Here is an 18,481-nt window from a genome sequence, read left to right on the forward strand (position 1 = left end):
TATTTGCCACAACAGTCAAGGGCAATTTACAGATCAGTAATTTTGAAGAAAAGACTTGTTGATCTCAGCACACTCTTATTATAGCTATAGGTACGACAAGATAGATTTAGTTGTCATTTTGATAAATTGCAGCCCTACATCTGTACTCCACCAAATAAATAAAACAGCAGTATATCTCTTTTGTTCAGATGCTTAACAAATGTATATGGCTTGTCAATGCAGTCGCTGGGAAGTGACAACTTTAGACTTGATGTATGATTTAATAACTCACTCAGGTTTGTCCTTCAGTAGAAATTGATTTATTCATTAGCAAATTCTAATGTACAGGTTTGCAAAATAAAATTCAAAGCCTTTCAACTTTTCAATCTTGCAACGTGATTTCTTATACAATGAAATCCCACTAGTTAAAGGTTAAATTTACAGTGCAGCTTTCGACGCAGATATATCCATAACCTCTGCAATAATTACAACAGATTTTAAGGATCCCAAATTTTAAAATGTAGTCATTTTGAATAAACTAAATATCAAAATACAGGCAAATGGATCCCAAATGCATTACTTTGAACATTTTGCTTGTTAGGTAGGATTTATGAAGGGTATCTTTAACATTTTTGACTTTGAGGATGGCAAGGGTCTTGCAACAAGATTAAAACTAATCTAGGTTGACATTCGAGAGCAGTGCTGAGGGACTTCTGCATGGTCAGAGATGCCATCGTTTGGTTGAGATGTTCCATGAACCTGTTCTAGTGGGGCTCAGGTAGATGTTGAAGAAAAGCAAGGAGTTATCCTAGTGACCAATATTCTTCCCTCAACCAGCATCACCAAAAAATACATTATCTGATCATTGAATTCATTGCTGTCTGGGGACTTTGCTATGTGCAAAATGGCTACCGTGTTCACCTATAGAACAACAGTAATCTCACTTTGAAATGTAATTAATTTTACTTGAAGTGCTTTGAAGATATTTCTAAGAGACACTATATAAATACAAGTTTTGAACTAATTCATGTGCCTAATTCATGTGCCGCTTAGATGATCTATTAACAAATTCACAGAACAAAAGTTGTGTTGGAATATTCATAATAGCCACAGAACAAAATTGAGGATATTGCTTTTCTGTTAGTGTAATACTGAGGGGAAACCTAGATTACTTTGCTGTAGTTTTGTTTAGTGATTTACACACCCTACTTTATACCACTTGTGATTCTAGCAATTTAAGGGAACATTTCACTATCTGAATTGTTTTAATCTCTCAGCTTGAATTTTCTATTGTTTTGGCACAGTTGAGGTTTCACTGGCTTCCTGGTTCACATCAGTTGCTTATGCACCATCTGCATCATGTTCCTTCTTGTACCTTTTTCACAGTTCTGAGTGTTAATTATCTCTTTCACAACACTGTCTATGTTCATTCCCCACTGTCTGTGCTCCAACTCCAACCACTTTTCATCTCTATACCTTGACCTCCACTCCATACTTCTTGTTCTTGCATGTGCATTAATATCAGAATCTTTTCGCTGCTCAGACCTCAATCAGACGGTTGTATATCCCCTCGCTGCTACTCACAGACACAGAGAAGCCTCTCTAGGCATGAGAAAGATCATAAATGAAGGATGCCAATTGGCCTATCTACCTGAACCTTCCGTAGAAACCAACAGTTCCACCTCCCCATCAACACATTCAGCTGCCTCTTGTAAAGTTCAAGATTTTGCCTTTGCTATTCCACCTGAAAGACTATTTCAGATGTATAGCTCTCTTGTGAAGAAATGCTATTAACCTGAACTTGCCTTTTTCCAGTTTGTTCCTATGCCCTGTCACCATGACTTAACTTGAAATAGTGTCCTTGATTAACCTTTCGTATCTCGCATATTCTATGTACAGGAAACTTTGTGTTATCCGGAGGCTAAGTGTCCGGCAAGCTCGAGCCACCAGCAAAAATCAGGAGCCGTTTTGTTAGGTTTTTTTTCTTCTCGTGGCTTTTTTTTCCTTCTCGTGGCTTTTTTTTCAACAGTCAGGCTCTGGAAAGTCTCTCTGAAGCTGTTGCTAAGCTACAGAGATGCTTCCAAGGTACGGGCCGACTGTTTAGAAGCTGTTGCTAAGCAACAGTGTTTGTTGTCAGATACGGAGATGAAAAGCTCCGTATGCTTCAACATTAACGCTGGTGTGTCCGGCAGTTTTGAGGGAACGGCAACAGCTCGGTCCCGTCGGTGCCGGATAGCACAAAGTTTCCTGTACCTCTATAAGGTTGCTTCTCATTTGCATCCTCTCTAAGATTGGGTTTTTCTAATGTTATTTTATAACTTTTTTTGATAGTAGGGATCAGCCTCGTGGCCCTTCTATGCACCATTTCTGGTGCTTGAATGTTTTCCCTTGTGCCTTGATGACCTGAACTAACAGCAGTACTTGTGATGCAACCTGATTGGAACACCATACAGTTTCAACATGATGACCTCAGACATCGCTCTTGAGATTTGACAATATAGCGTAGCATTCTTTTCCATGTTGATTTTTGCTTCACAGTGACTAAAATTAGTGAATGTTGAATCTGTCACTTTCAGGCTTTTTAAAAAAAAATCTAATTCACACCATTTATTAAGTAAGTTTATCAACATTGTTTTCTTGATATGTAACACCTTGCACTTTCCAGTATTGAATTTAATTTCCCATAGTTCTGCACATATTGTCTAGGTTCTCTGCCATTCCCTTTTTGCTTCATCAGACTTAAACTGCAGGCGGTTGGGGTGGGGGCAGTTAATATCATCTGAAAATCTGAACAATATGCGTTGTGTTTCTGAATTTGTTACTTTATATACTAGGAACAGTAGACTTCCCAGCATTGATCCCTGGGACATCTCACTCTTGACTTCACTGCCCTAACTACTATCAATTGCAATAGCATTCTCCTAAATTGATAATGTGACCTCAAGCAATCTTACCAGGGTATAAATCAATAACTATAAACTCACATGTTTAAATATATATGTATATACGTTTCTAAAAAAAATTCTGCCCATGCAGAATTTCTACAAAACGAAATGGTTGTATAAATTGGATCCATGACTCTGACGTGATTAATTGCTATTCAGGAGCCTTACTTTAAACATACAATAGCCTTGAAATGGTGCTGTGCAAATATTAACATTAGGATGCATTCATATGAAAATCCTTTACTTAGATGTGTTAACACCTCTTAACATTTGATGACAAACACTATAAGCATCCGTGCGCCTCTATGTGAATAGCATAATTTCAAGGCATATATGTTACTTGTATGAGAGCTTTATGAGAACAACCTTAGTTTATTGTTTTGGTGACTTATGAAATTCCCCCTCACAAGCAGGGGGTGAGAGTAGTTTGCCAAGTTGTGAGAAAGAATTGCATGTGTTTTTATTGCAGGTACAATAAGTAGAGCCTGCAGGACCAGGCTTTGCTATGGACTGATGTTCATCTCACCGAATCTTTAAGTGAAGCAATTGAGCTAAAGCTGCTTTAACCCACAGTGGTTTTGTCAGCACATTTCAATAGTACGCACTCATGATGTGGCAAAAGCTATTGGGAAACATTACCATTTTGCTAATTAATTTTGAATCTTGACTTTCAGGATCTCTGAATCAACCTGAACATTCAGTTTGGTGGTCATGGTGAATGCTAATGAAGCTGCTATTAATAATCAATAATGATATAGACTTAAAAAAAAAAATCAAATTCACTGTTGCTTGTGGCGAGAGTTTCTGCAGATTGTAAACAACCACTAAGCCACGTTATTTTGAAACTTTTTTTTTTCAAAGCCGAGCACTTTAATTTGGATGAATTGATATCTTTTTTTCAGAATTTGTATGAAGATTGGGTTCAAGGCTCTGACACTAAGGAGTCGATATTCAGTGTGCCGTGAGGCAGGTTTTTAGGTGTGCGGGGGCAAAAATACCGAATTCGGGAGTCCCGACACCATCCCGCCCAAAACCCGCCTCCACGTAAGTTTCAAAGGAGGCGGGTACCTGCCCTGCACTGGGACCCGCCGACCCGAGGCGGGAAGGGATTAGTGCCAATTAACTGCCTGTTAACAGGTAGTTAACAGGCAGTTTTTAGCCTAATCCCTATTTTGAAGGGTGTCGTGTGGGATTCCCAACGGCTCCAAACCACGCCAGGTTAGAGGAGGCGGGCCGTCGGGTTGGAGGGGTCGAGATGTCGGTGTTCAGGTGAGTGATGGGTGCATGAGTGCAAAGGTAAGTGTGCTTGGTGTGTGTAAAGTGTGAAAAGAAGTTTAAATTACCTGTACTTACCTTAACAGCCTTCCTTCCTCTAGGCTTCGGGAGTCCATCATTCAGCTGGCACAGAAAGCAGAATGGCCGCGAGCTGTCAAAAGTGACAGCCTGCAGCTTTCAGTGCCGGCGTGATTTCTAACTGAGTCTGTGTAGAAGGACTCAGGTTAGAAGTAAGACTGTCAGTGTTTGACAGCTTCAAACAGCTGTGAAACACTGATATTTCATCTGTCAACACGTCTTGACAGATGAAATTTCAGTCTGTGACATCACCTGTTGCCGGGTGGCCCTTAATTGGCCCGCTGGGCGGGCTCAACAAGGTCAATCAAGGGAAAATCGTGTGGATTGGCCGCATCTTGATGGAGGCGGGACTAAAACCCGAAAGTTGTAGTCCCGCCTCCTTCCCGACTTCTGAATGAAAATCCAGCCCTAAATTTCTATTTGAATTCTTGATGGTCAGTCTTTTTATTGCAAATATTTGTTATTTTACTAAAGTTTTAACAATTGGGGGGGGGAGAGAAGACCTCATAACTGAAGCAATGAGCATTCAATAACCACTCAGGAGATAGTGAGTTGGAGCCTCTGTGCCAGCTAGTCACCAAATTCTCTTGCCCCGGTTAGATTAATTTTCTACATTCTTGGCTGTTTTGTTTCATGATGAATCACTTTAAAGCTTCTGTCTCTGGGCAAGAAAAATGGATGTTGTTCATTTTGCCACACTTGAATTCTGCATCCTGCTGACTGATCACAGAATGTCATTGTCAGTCACTGAGAGGCCAAACTGTCCCACCCTCCAAGCTGGAGCAGAATTTGGTGGCAAGAGGCCCATAAAAGGATGAGAACAGGAATGAGCTTCTTCCCTTAAAGAAAGATTAAACATTTTTTAATTCTTAAAGGGAAATCAGTAATTTGAGTGAGAGAAGAAATTGACTAGAAAAAGAGCCAATTTGAATGCACTTTCTCATACTAATTACAACCAAGACAAAATTGACATTTCTGTTCATTGCCTATCAATAGTCAAAATAGATGATATACCAAATTGGAATTACTGCTATATACTTATGAACGGGTACTTTCAGTTTGTGTATAAATACATTTAGTGAAGTCATCACCCATCATGGCGGCAACTGTTAGCTCTATTGCACTCTGCATCACCATCTTTAATTTCTCGAGTAGCAGGTTGAAAAGCCAAATCCTGTCCTAGTCACCCCAGGCTGTGTTTACTGCAGTGTGCACACACGAGATTAAGAACTTTCAGCACAGTTACACTTACTCCAAGTTTTAAGAATATATTAAAAAGCTATTAGTAATCAGCTTTATAGCACTTAATAATGGAAGTGCTGTAATTTTATTAAAAGATTGGTAGTTCCCTCTTGTGGGAATTCGGAGAATTTTCCCGTTTCTTCACTTCTGTACAATTGAAATGCACTGAAATTCCACTAGGTAGCGACAGTGTTTAGTGCTATTACCTCAAGGCTGATGCTTACTGAATTTGTGCTTCAGATAATCTGAAGGGTTTTGAATTTGATAAGATTTGCTTCTACTGACCCACATTTTGGGGGTTTGCATTTGGCAAACAGCTGGTAACATTTCAATTAACAAACACAAAATCTCAACGGAATCCCTTATTACCAGACACCATCCTCTAAGTAATGAGTTGTGTTTCAAAATGTTATCCAAGAGGTGACCATATTTCATCTGAAGTACTTAGATTGAAACTTATTTCCAAATGCTAATTAAATAGTTTATCTCTGCAGCAGATGCTAGGGTTCTTTGTTTTAATTATATACAAACCATTTAAATGTTATCTTTTAAGTTGATGGGGGATATTGCAAAAATATATTCTGCTTTGTTATAATTGCATTTGTTTCATTATAAGCTTTCAAAAATATTGGACCTAAAGCGTGTTTCCATTTGATTATTAAACTAAAGAATATATAAAATATTCCTACTGTTCAGCTGAATGAAATCAATCTAGCTAGATTATTCTGGCAGTGACTACAGAAAAAGCTGATCCAGTATATAGTTAGCATCTGGTGTAACTGTACTCCCAAGTATAGGAAGGTTACATTTTTATTGCATGTTTGTGTTATGTTGTGCTTTTTTTTTAACATGTAGCGTGACTCCAGTGATTGATTCAGAAATAATTGTCATTTAACGATTTAGCAAACTTGCCTTCACCGAACATTTTGACCCTCTGACTTGTGAAATTTTAACTGGGCAGTTGAAGTTAAAAAGAGATGATGCCCTTTAAAATAAGTACATACTTATAGCATAGTGACAGACATATGTTTTTCCTTTTAAAGAACATTTCCATCATGCATGTTCCATTTACTTTTCAATCACCCTAGTGCCTTGTAAACGTAGAACTTTAATCATTGGCAATTTTGAAAAATTTTCTTTCCTTCCCCTTTTTTTTGGGTGTTTTTAGATACTTTTTCATCCACTAAAATTATTATTCCAATAGAGGGCTTTTTCAAAGATTTTTTTTTCTCTATGCAAAAATTAGCAAGTTAAGGATTTGCAATTCTTTTCTCAACTTTGTTTATGTTAGTTATGCTGTGTTGCCCTTGAGATAGCATTCTAAGTAACCATGCTACAGAGAGTGAATAAATTAATAAAGATCACTCAACTTCGTATTTTGAACATGCAGTGAACATCTGGCAACAATGTGCTTCGATGTGCCAATTGAATACAGTAAAGTTTTCTCTTGCCTCTGCAGTTGCTTTGATGCACAATGATCAGTGCAGTAAGTTAAAATTGTAGATGTCTTCATGTTTAGTCAGAAAATGCAAACTCATAAATTATTGTAGCGTTTAAGTAGGACAGTTAGTGGAAAAAATGTCAAGTAGTTGGAAAGCCTAATTTACAGTAATGAAATACCCTTTGATCTGCTGACAAATGATTTAATCATAATATGCATTGAGGTAAAAAGGCTTTCAATAAATTGTAATAAAGTGGTATGGAAAATTATTTGCCTTTTGTTAGTTTTTGTTCAGTTGTTGAGTAAATCGGAAACCTATTTGTAAAAAGATATCTTTCTTTTTATCTCCTGAACATAATTGATTCAAAAAACATTTAGATGAAAGCATATTTTCTTTTATCAGATTTTGTTTGTTGCAAGAGGGACCTAGCTTTAGGGAACAAGTGGTTTATTGCTTAGTTTGTTTTCATTAAAGAGAGTAGCAGTATTGGGCTGAATTGCACTGAGGTGTGCTGAGATGCTGGAGATTTGCCTAAAAGCCTGTTGTGACACAAGAGGCATTGTACCACTGTGATTTTCAGATATAATAGAAGAAAACACATGGAGATGCAATTCTGCTAATGAAAGTACTGCATTAATTTTATTTTCTGATGTGTTGTTGTCATTCAAGAGACGTTTTTAATCTTCAGATTGTTTCAGCACAACAAGCCATTTAAACAGCATTTGGCAGGAAGCCTCATACTTGGCATTCATTCTTTTCATTTAATACTGTTTGTCACATTTGTGCATTAAAGGCTTTTAGCTGCTTCTATTAAAATATCTTCCTTCAAATATTAATTCGTGGGAATAATAATGAGCAGGCAACTACTGCAAACAGTGTTTTATGCTGTGAAAGTTCAGCATTGAAGGCTTCAACATTTTCTTTAATGTTCATCTTTGCTACTTTTTGTTTTGATAGTACAGGGTAATACATTTTTTCTGCATTGATGATGTACACATGCCAAACTATATAGAATGTACTGTTCGAAATTCTAACCTATTTGATGGACATTAGATTAAAATGCTATAGTTCATTTAAAAATATTCCAATGTTATTAATGGTATTTAACTGCTTTGTTGCGGTGTGATTGCTGATGCACTCAAGTACAATTGGTGCTGCAGGGCAACTCGTGCGATGCAGACATTTAAAGATAATGCTTTCTACCAAGGAAATAGACTTTTACTGCATTCTTAATTCTCATTTCAGCAGTCACTGCTAAAACAAGTACAGTACCCCCTATTTTTATGTGGTTTAATGGAAATTAACATTTTTCTGTTACATTTTTGTTGCGCTCATCTATAAATCACTTCTAATAACATCTTGACACAAAGTTAATTTCACTTTCAGGAAATACTGACAAGTTTTATTACTTTCCCAAGCTTGAAATTTACTTGCCCTTGGTAACAGAAAATGGGGATTTTATAGCTTTAATCTTTGAAAGTAATAGAATGACCTACGGATGGGGCAGCCCTTTTGGTGTAAGCAATTTCATTTTTCTCAATACATTTCCCTTGTATATTAAATAATCTCGAACATGTTTGCCTTAATAAATGTGATCTGTGTATTTCCTTTTTATTTATCACCATCTATCACAAAAGAGTTTAGAAGTACTAAGAAGATATACAGAAGTAAACTGACTTTTATTTCTCATGTGAGGAAGAACCCCCCCCCCCCCACCAGTCAGCCTGGATATTAGTATTGTAGATTAAGTTTTCTATGTGTGAGATTCATTGCAGGTATAATGAGAGCTTTAGCAGCTCCCTCTCATGTTGCGTCAGCTGCCTATCCTGAGGTGATTGGCCATTGTCCTAAAAGTCCTCCATGTGAAGTAAATAATAGATTTGCAGGAAATCTTGACCATGAACAGGGGGACTTTTTCACAGACTCAGAGCTGATATAAATTGGAGCTGAAAAATAAAAATTATAAATACTTTTCAATATATATTAAATTCTTTGGCAACGTTGGAAAAGTGAATTTTCTTCATATATTAATCATATATTCCTCATCCGCTGCATACCTTAAGAATGTAACCTAGCTTGACGGGTTTTGTAGAAATGTATGTGTTGAGCGCACACAGTCTTTTACTCCCCTCTTGTAAAGAGCCCAAGGGTCTACACCAGTTTTATTTTGCCCAGCCAACGATTCATTTATCCTTACATTGAACGTCTTGTTGCCAAAATTTGGGATAAAGTAGGCTAGGTTAGACAGATATGGCTATTATAGCATTGTTAATTCTGCCTTTCAAGCCAAAAATGCTTTCTCTTGGAAGGATTACAGATAAATACGAAAATAACGTAGCTGTAGGGATTTCAATATAACTTCGCAGGCCAGTAAACCTGACCCTATATGCATGTTAATTTGTGACCTGAAATGTTTATAACTAACTAACTAACATCTACAATAACCCCAACAGCAGTGTATGCTGCATGGGCAAACCAAAACTGGATCACCATCACATCTACCCTGTCTCCGAGGCCATGGCAGTCCAGAGGCAGGCGTGGAATGAATTGTGGGTATGTCAATTTAACAATCTTAAATAAACAATCTATTTTAAGTACCTTCAGAAGGGACTAAGGTGAGTCAATGGCTTTGAAGCTAAGAACCAAGTTCTAATGAAGAGTCACACCCAAACAATAACTCGTTTTTCGTTTTAGATGCTGATCAACCTGCATGAGGCTAGAATTTGCTATTGGTAATAATAGTTGATGAACAGTTAACATGCTCATTTGACGTTCCTCTGCCTGCTATTTTGATAGAGGGTTAACCTATGTAAAATAATCGTTTAACACCCTCCATTAAAATAGTAGACAGCGGAAAGTCATTTGAATGTGTTCAGCATTTATCTCCTATTATCACCAACAGGAATGTCTGATGTTTACTCTTTTGACTGTCAAAACGATATATTTTCTTGTACCAGAAATAAAAACTATTGCACACTGCAATCACTGGAAAAAAAAAGCAAAATGCACAAAAACTCAGTTTGCGAGAATGGGGGCTGAATTTAGTGCCCTCACGTGAACCTGACTAGGGTGCGCAATCTATTGTATTATTATTAACGTCATTCCTTACATTTGCTGGATGTTGATTGCTCTATTATGGATGGTGTGGGGACACTCCCTGATTACCGTATGGTAACAATGGGAGCTCCATGAATATGGAAAGAAATTGAAAACTGCTTTTTACAGTTAGAAAACATAGCTGAACATTACAACTCAGCACAAACTGTCCATATCCTCCATCATACTAATATGGTGATCTCTGTGTCACTCCAAGTAAAACACATCACCATTCCAATGCGACTCTTGTGTTTATTCCTAAATTCTGGCAATTCTGCAAAGGCAATAATGGGAATGTTCAAATAAAGCAACTTAATGTATTCACAGCAGGACCTGACTCCTTATTTTCAAAAGCTTCTGCAACTAGTTTTGAGAAAATAAACCTTCACATAAGATAATTAACAGTCATGCTCCAGAAAGCTCCTTTGAGGCAAAGTATTTTTTTAAAAAGCTGCCTTTTTATCTACGTTCTTGTTTTATGGTATCTATCTATTATGAAATTACCTATGTATGTGTGTGTGTATGTATGTGTGTGTATATGATATATGAACACATCTGCAACAAAATTGCAACTCTCAAAAACCATCAGCTCATCAGAAAACATTTCTGCCTCAATTTTGTGTGCAACTAACTGGAAGAAGATAAATTCTGATTGATTGCTTCCAATAGTCTTCAATCCACCATCCAATCAATTTGATTGGGTTATGTTGTTCAAATTTGATTGGGTGATGTTGATCATTTTTGATCCTACTGGAAAAAAAGTTACTTTTTCTAGTAAGGTGCTTGCTGTCAGTTTAAAAACTGACAGTTGGCATTTAGGAGCACTTCCAGGCCACAGTACAGGGCAAGCTGGTATATGTGTGGTTAGCTAACACTACTATTGCTGCCACTTCAACAGATGGAGGTGGGGAATACACTAGTACCTGTTCCTTTTGACAAGATGGAATCCTGTTAGTACGCTGGTGTCTAACTTGCAAAAATGTGATGTAAGTTGAACTTCTGATTTCCCTGGTATATTATTTTTCTGGGATTAAGCAGATTTGAACAAATTAGTGTTAACAATGCACAGGTATAGTATAGAAGTGACAAAAAATAGTCAAATAGATAAGTTTTGAGAAATCATTTGAAGGTGGAGAGATAAGTATGGCAGAAGGAGTTCCAGAGAATGGAGCTAATACCACCCCCCCCCCCCCCAAAGACAGGCAGGAAAGAATTGGGCGAGGGGTTAAAAATCCCAAAAAATCAAGATCCCACCTCCAAGCCACCAGCTACGGTGGTGATTCAGACTCTTGATGAGACTCCCGTTAAAAGCAGATGGGGATATAAGGACTGAAAAGTCACTGCCCAATAATGTCATTTGCTGGAACTAATGGTGAAAGCTGAATACACCTGCTTATATTTAAAATATCACTGATTTATTTCCCTAACACCTGAGGTTGGCAGTCTGGCTTGGTTGGGATCGTGGGTGTGGGGGGAGGGTGGTGGTTGTTCGGGCGTTCCATGCTACCATTCCAGTGAGATCCCTGCCGAATCTGAAAGTCGGAGCCTTGTTCTCTTGATGCAGAAATCAGTTGCCAAGGTTGTTAAATTTGCAGATGATCCTAAAATGAACAGGTGGAGGATGTAGTTCAAGATTTGCATAAGGATTTAGGTCTATCATGTATGTAGGCAGACAAACAGCAAGTGAAATTTAATACTGACAAATACAAAGTACTGTCTATTGCAAGAAAGGGTAAAAAGCATTGGTATGCAATGCAAGGACTATAATTAGCAAAGGAGAGACTTTGAAAGGAAGCTGACAAGTGACGGTGGGTTTGTTGTTTTTCGTGTCAAGACAATGTGGAGACGCAATTAATTTTTTTTTTTAATAGAATATTGGGAGTACATAGCCAGAACAGTGAAATGCAAGACTATGGGAAATACTTTTGCAATGCTTTAATCATACCTCACTTGTAATGCTGTCTGCAGTTCTGGTTGCTCCACTACAGAAGGGATATGCAATGCATTAGAAAGAGTGCAGAGAACTGCAACATGAATGATTCCAAGTGTAAAGTAGATGAGCTATGAGTAAAGATCAGAAAAGCTTAAGCTCTAGAGTTTAAACAAAAGGTTAAGGCAGAAGTATGAAGTGTTTACATACAGAATATTGCTTTAAAGTTGGTCAGACAAATTGGACAAAGGAACTTAAATTTAAATGCATGCAAGTAGACTTAAAACTAATCTATAAAAATATTCAAAAATGGGTGGTAAACATTAGAAATGATCTGCAGGTAAATAGTGGAATCGAAGATATTAAAGGAGTTCAAGATGCAGTTAAATGCTGGAGTGACAATTGAAATACTAGAGGGACAAGTCAATGGACTAAGTGGCCTTTCTTGTCCTTCACTTTTTCTTATATTTTTATTCCTCCAATTTCCAATTCAATATATTTTGCTTACTTTTAAGTACTTGTCGTTGACTTGCTCTTTTTTTTGTCTGTATGAGTTTTTTTCCCTCCTGGAAAATCAGATGGTCTTGTTTGTGTCCGGTGGCCTTTGGTCAGCTTCCCATTTCCCCTCCCTCCCCAGGGGCATTTGCGACTCGAGCAAAGAAAATTCTTTCCCTGTACATTTTTAAGTACGTGTTGCATAGATGTTGTAAGATTTGAGCAATGGAATCTTCTAAGTGGTGGCTGTAAAAGTTTATATAATTGAAAATGTTGAGTTAACAAAAGGTGTCTGATCATTTCAGGAATGGATGTTGAGAAAATGGCTATTGTGATTGTTCAAGGCATTTCTGATTATATATGTTTTGTTATAAAATAGTTTGCCCATTAAGTTGCTGTGAGTGATGCCAAAGGAAATCTCCTAGTAGGCTTGCTGTATTTTATAAGATGGAGTACTTGCTTTAGCCCGCTGAATTAAGTTGGCCCTTATTGTTTTGAGGTACATAGAAAATGCTGTACATTCAAGTAAACATCTCCCACCTGTGTAAAAGTATAGATGAGTTGCATTTCTTAATCTTGCACTTTAGGATGAAGTCCATCAGTGAAGTGATTGTTTCACTGTTAAATCTAATCAGTATTAGAATTGACCTGCATCTCTTGAAGGTCAATCATAAATTATAATTTGGAAACATAATTATATGATCTGTTTTCTTTTAAAACCCTGTTGGCAATAAGAACAATATGAATTAATCACTTATAATATAGTTTAAGATAACAACATGCAAACTATGATGTGCCAATTATGTAGGTAGCACAATCAAGACATAAATTCAAAGCGTGTGCTGTTGTAACTCCGTTTTAAAGCTAGTGCAATGTTCTGCTGAATAGGCAGACTCTGCTTTATAGCTTTGAATTAGTTATAACCTTGTTACAAAAACACCATTATTTGGCTTTGAGTTCTTATAAGAATTGTGCAAATGTGTACTTTTCTGGGTGACTGCACAAAAGCTTTTCAGAAGCTTGTAGCATCTTCGTTGAAAACCACAAATTGGGCCTGTCCACAGTGGTGATGTAGTTAATTGGAATATGAAGGGATGATTGAGGCAAGAGTACTGCATTTATTAGGATGACTGGGAACTTGAGATATTCACCAGACTAATACCTGGGATGGCAGGAATGACGTATGAGGAGAGATTGGGTCGATTGGGCTTATACTCGCTGGAGTTTAGAAAAATGAGAGGGGACCTGATAGAATTTTATAAGTTTCAAACAGGACAGAATGCAGGAAGGATGTTCCTGATGGCCGGGGAGTCCAGAACCAAGGGTCACAGTCTAAGGATAAGGGGTAAGCCATTTAGGACAGAGATGAGGAGCAATTTCTTCACCCAGAGAGTGGTGAACCTGTGGAATTCTCTACCACAGAAGGCAGTTGAGGCCAGTTCATTAAATATATTCAAGAAGGAGTTGGATATATTTCTTAAAGCTAAAGGGATCAAGGGATATGGGGAGAAGGCAGGGACAGGGTACTGAAATTGGATGATCAGCCATGATCTCATTGAATGGCGGAGCAGGCTCGAGGGGCCGAATGGCCTACTCCTGCTCCTATCTTCTATGTTTCTATGTAACACACTATACCAAAAGCATCACTTTTCTAGCAACATACTCTAAATTTAAAAATTCAGAACCAACCAATCATTGATCTTTCCCAGGTGAAGCTTAACATAAAGCAAGATACACAGCATATTGGTTATTGCAATAAAAATGAATTGATTTTCAAGTGAAATTGTGAAGACTGAAAAAATGAAAATATTTTAAGCAGGACAACATACTGTACCTTGTTTAAAACACTTGCCTGACTCCAGAAATATAGTGGGTTTCTAGCTGTAAGTACTATATTTGTTGCATTACATAATTGGTTTGAAAATACCTGAGCCTCCACAGTTCGGATGGAAATGACGTTCTGTGGAGTTCCTTTCAGCCTTTGAATGTTTTCCCCTTTTGAATATTGTATTTTTTTTTATTCATTCACTGGATGTGGGTGTCACTGCCAATCCAGCATTTATTACTCCTTCCCAATTGCCCTTGAGATGGTGGTGCTGAGCCGCTGCCTTGAACAGCTGCAGCCCGTGTGGTGAAGGTACTCCCACAGTGCTGTTAGGGAGGGAGTTCCAGGATTTTAACCCGGTGACAATGAAGGATCTGTGATATATTTCCAAGTCAGGGTGGTGTGTGACTTGGAGGGGAACTTGCAGGTGGTGGTGTTCCCATACACTTGCTGCCCTTGTCCTTCTAGCTGGTAGAGGTCGTGGGTTGGGAGGTGCTGTCGAAGAAACCTTGGCAAGTTGCTGCAGTGCATCTTGTAGATAGTACACACTGCAGCCACAGCACACCGGTGGTGGAGGGAGTGAATGTTTAAGGTGGTCGATGGGGTGCCAGTCAAGCGGGCTGCTTTGTCCTGAATGGTCTCGAGTTGAGTGTTGGAGCTGCTCTCATCCAGGCAAGTGGAGAGTATTCCATCACACTCCTGACTTGTGCCTTGTAGATGGTGGAAAGGTTTTGGGGAGTCACAGAATACCCAGCCTCTGACCTGCTCTTGTACCAAAGTATTTCCCACATGGCAGCTGTCTCCCATTCTGCCAGCGCATTTCACACCTAATCTAGAGCCGTCTTTTGTCTCCACTAGTCCTATCACCATCTCGTCTCGTTTTGAATACCTCTTAATGTCCCTTCACTTCTCTTTTGTTCTCTCCCAGCCTGGCCTTTTAATCTATTTCATTTCCTGTGCTTTTTCAGTCTTGACAAAGGGTTTGACCCAAAACGTTGACTCTATTTTCTCTCCACGGATGTTGCCTGGCCTGCTGAGTTTTTCCAGCATTTCCTGTTGTTATTTCGGATTTCCAGCATCTGCAGTATTTTGCTATTGTATTTATGTGGCTGGTCCAGTTTAAGTTTCTGGTCAGTGGTAACCCCCAAGATGTTGATGGTGGAGGTTTCGACAATGGTAATGCTGTTGAATGTCATGGGGACGTGGTTAGACGCTCTCTTGTTGGAGCTGGCCATTTCCTGGCACTCGTGTGGCACGAATGTTACTTGCCACTTATCAGACTAAGCCTGAATGTTATCCAGTCTTGCTGCATGCGGGCATTGACTGCTTCATTATCAGAGGAGTTGCAAATGAAACTGAACACTGCAATCATCAGTGAATATCCCAACTTCTGACCTTATGTTGGCGGGAAGGTCATTGGTTGGTTGGTTGGGCCTAGAACATTGCCTTGAGGAACTCCTGCAGTGATGTCCTGGAGGTGCGATGATTGGCCTCCAATAACCCACAACATGTGACATTTGTGCCATCACAACCATATACAGAAAGGAAAAATGTTCTTAATGATGCCTAGTCCTGATGACGTACTTCTGTACCCCAGAGGTTTCAAACAGTACCCCGTACAACAGCAAATGTGTTGGGAAGACGTTAACTGCATTTACCTTATTTCTAATTCAAAGCGTATTACCATGAAATGTGTGGAAGACACTTCACAATTTTGTACATCTTTCTAAAATGCACTGAAGTGTGGTATTACTGCTAAATAGAAACTAGCTTGATTTTTATGGATGATAATTAAGGCAACATACAGTCAGCAATTTTTCTTTTGTTTCTTTTCTTGCAGATCATTGGCCCTAATTCCATACCATGGGTGCGATCCTTTTTAGACAAGATGACAACACACCAGCAGAGCCTGTTCAAGTTCATTGCGTGCAATGAGATTCTCTTGATGCCTGCAGCTGTCTTTATGTTGCTTGGGTAAATATTAAATCTAAACTTCATGCCATTGTTATAACAGTCTGTTTAATCCTGAAAGCATTAGTCAGATTTTTTTTAATTACACTGCTTGGTTGAAACCTGTACAGTACAATGTGTAAAAGCTGACATTTGCTATCACACAAAGCTTGTATCTACTTATACAGGATACAGTGTGGGACAATGTTAGGCATTTACATGGTTGTTACCTCTCCTTGCAGATATTGGCACCTATACTATGGTATGTATACAAGCTGTCTATGGCATAAATTAACCAATATTTTAAATGAATAACCATTCAATACACTCCAAATGTTAAATATCCTGTTTAGAAATACCTGGTGTTTACGTGTGCATATATGTCTGAATTTAAAATTTGCTTCAAAATATGACTCTATACTGAGCATCTTTACAAAAAGAACTGATATCTTGTTATAACATCCATCGAACACCCCATTAACACTTTATAACCTTATAATCAGCAGTGATTATAACTTGTTTTAACAATTTCTCAGTGACTTGTATTCTTTAAATTCGGAAATGGATCTGTGCTAGTATTTAATTAGTGAATGAAAACTGTGCCTTCCGGATTTTTTGAGACTACATACAGCGGTGTTCTTTGAGTAAAATGCTGTTCCTTTCATGATGTCATCACATTTTGATAATTTGGATTAATGTGTTCTCACATTGAGGAACCAACATTCATATAATATTTCTCGTATATAATCTCCCCATAATTAATTGCAATATTTTGAGTTAAATTTTTTTTAATCCTTACTGAGACCTGCACTGTTTCTTTGAATCCATTTTTATAGCAAAGTATAAGTCTCATTTAAAAATTAAAAAGTTACCCTGATTGCAGGTTCTTAAACATGCTGTGCCTGATGTGTATAAATGATGGTGAAATCAGTTGATACTTTTAATTTTAAGATTCAAAGAAGAAATATACCGGTGTGAGTTCGGCATATTATTGGGCCATGATTATTTACGCAGATTTAGGCCCATTTACGCCCATTTTAAGTTTGGGCATATTCTAATATGTTTGGGAAGACACTTGGGTGTAACTTGACATCGGCAAAATAGGCGCATTTTGGGGTGTAAATTCCGGGTTGTGCCCACGGAGGAAACTTCAGGCCACTAACTCTTCATTCTATTTAATTGCTGTGTGTACTTCTCCGTTGACTCTCCCGCTAGTCAGACCACCTTGCTCACCTATTTCAGCATATCCGCTAAGTGCTGTCATTTACCCTATTGAGAATTATTGGTAGGTTATACAATAGAGAACTTGATCTTGCATAGAGTCCCTCCTGCCTCTTTCCTCCCTCCCTCCACATGAATTTTATTCCTCAAATGAGAAATTGTCTATAGGGACTTATATTGCAAAGGTACAAAGTGCCCACAATTAATCAATTTATTCACAATACTTTGAAAGAGAATTCTATTCTGGTAACGAAGATCACCCAAAGTATAGAGTGCCCTGACCAGTAGAATAAAAAATGTCTAGCATTAATCATAGAAGTTAAGTGGAGAAAATGGTGAGTAATGTTATGAAAGGAATGACTTGAGTGGCAAAGTTTACTTCCCCTTTAATTATTGCTATCGCTGATACTTATTTTAAATGATTGTATTTGTAGTTTGATTTATGACCAATTATAACAGAATTGCTGAATTACATTGTATAAGTGCACAGAAATGAGGACACTGGGCCATTGTAACCGTGAAGAGGTTTGTTGGGTATTCAGGACTCTAAATCAGTTGTCAAACCGCATTGAATCTGACAATGTTGGCCAGTTTCCAGGATTTAGCATTGTGTCAACATAGAAAAAGTTAAATTATAGATTCCTGGCATTGGTGTCTCCTTCTTCTGTGGACTAACCTTAACAGGGCCCTGATTTGTAATAGGCCCTTCACATATTGGTTGTCACTGATGATCAAATAAGTCATAGTTGCTATATAGGCCTGAAGGAAAAAGCGAGATGGGAATGGAGAAAATGAAGACAAAACGTATAGATGGAATGAGTAAACATAGAGAAAAACAGACTGGGACAAAGAAAACTGCAAAGTGAAAACAGGAGACCAGTGAATACAAAAACACAGAAAAGTGAATAAATTGAGACAAAATGGAGGGGGGTGAATGGAAAGTAGTCTTGTAAATAGCTACATATGGCTGAACACAGTTTTTCTGCAACTCATTTTGACTACT

At 38.0% G+C, this 18,481-nt stretch overlaps 1 protein-coding gene across 4 annotated transcripts in view; it reads left to right on the forward strand.

Annotated features, from left to right (window-relative positions):
* The window catches only part of LOC147125018 (transmembrane protein 33-like), a 189,118-nt gene that overhangs the window by 41,338 nt on the left and 129,299 nt on the right, over positions 1 to 18,481 (forward strand). For all 4 annotated transcript variants that reach the window (XM_085996094.1, XM_085996090.1, XM_085996087.1 and 1 more), the window contains exon 6: positions 16,148 to 16,281. In XM_085996094.1, coding sequence (XP_085852220.1) covers positions 16,148 to 16,281 — 134 coding nt within the window. The remainder of the gene's footprint in view (positions 1 to 16,147; positions 16,282 to 18,481) is intronic.

This window comes from Somniosus microcephalus, chromosome 1, assembly GCF_052327205.1.
Source record: "Somniosus microcephalus isolate GS21.2 chromosome 1, FLI_Smic_1.0, whole genome shotgun sequence".
Classification (NCBI taxonomy): Eukaryota; Metazoa; Chordata; class Chondrichthyes; order Squaliformes; family Somniosidae; genus Somniosus; species Somniosus microcephalus.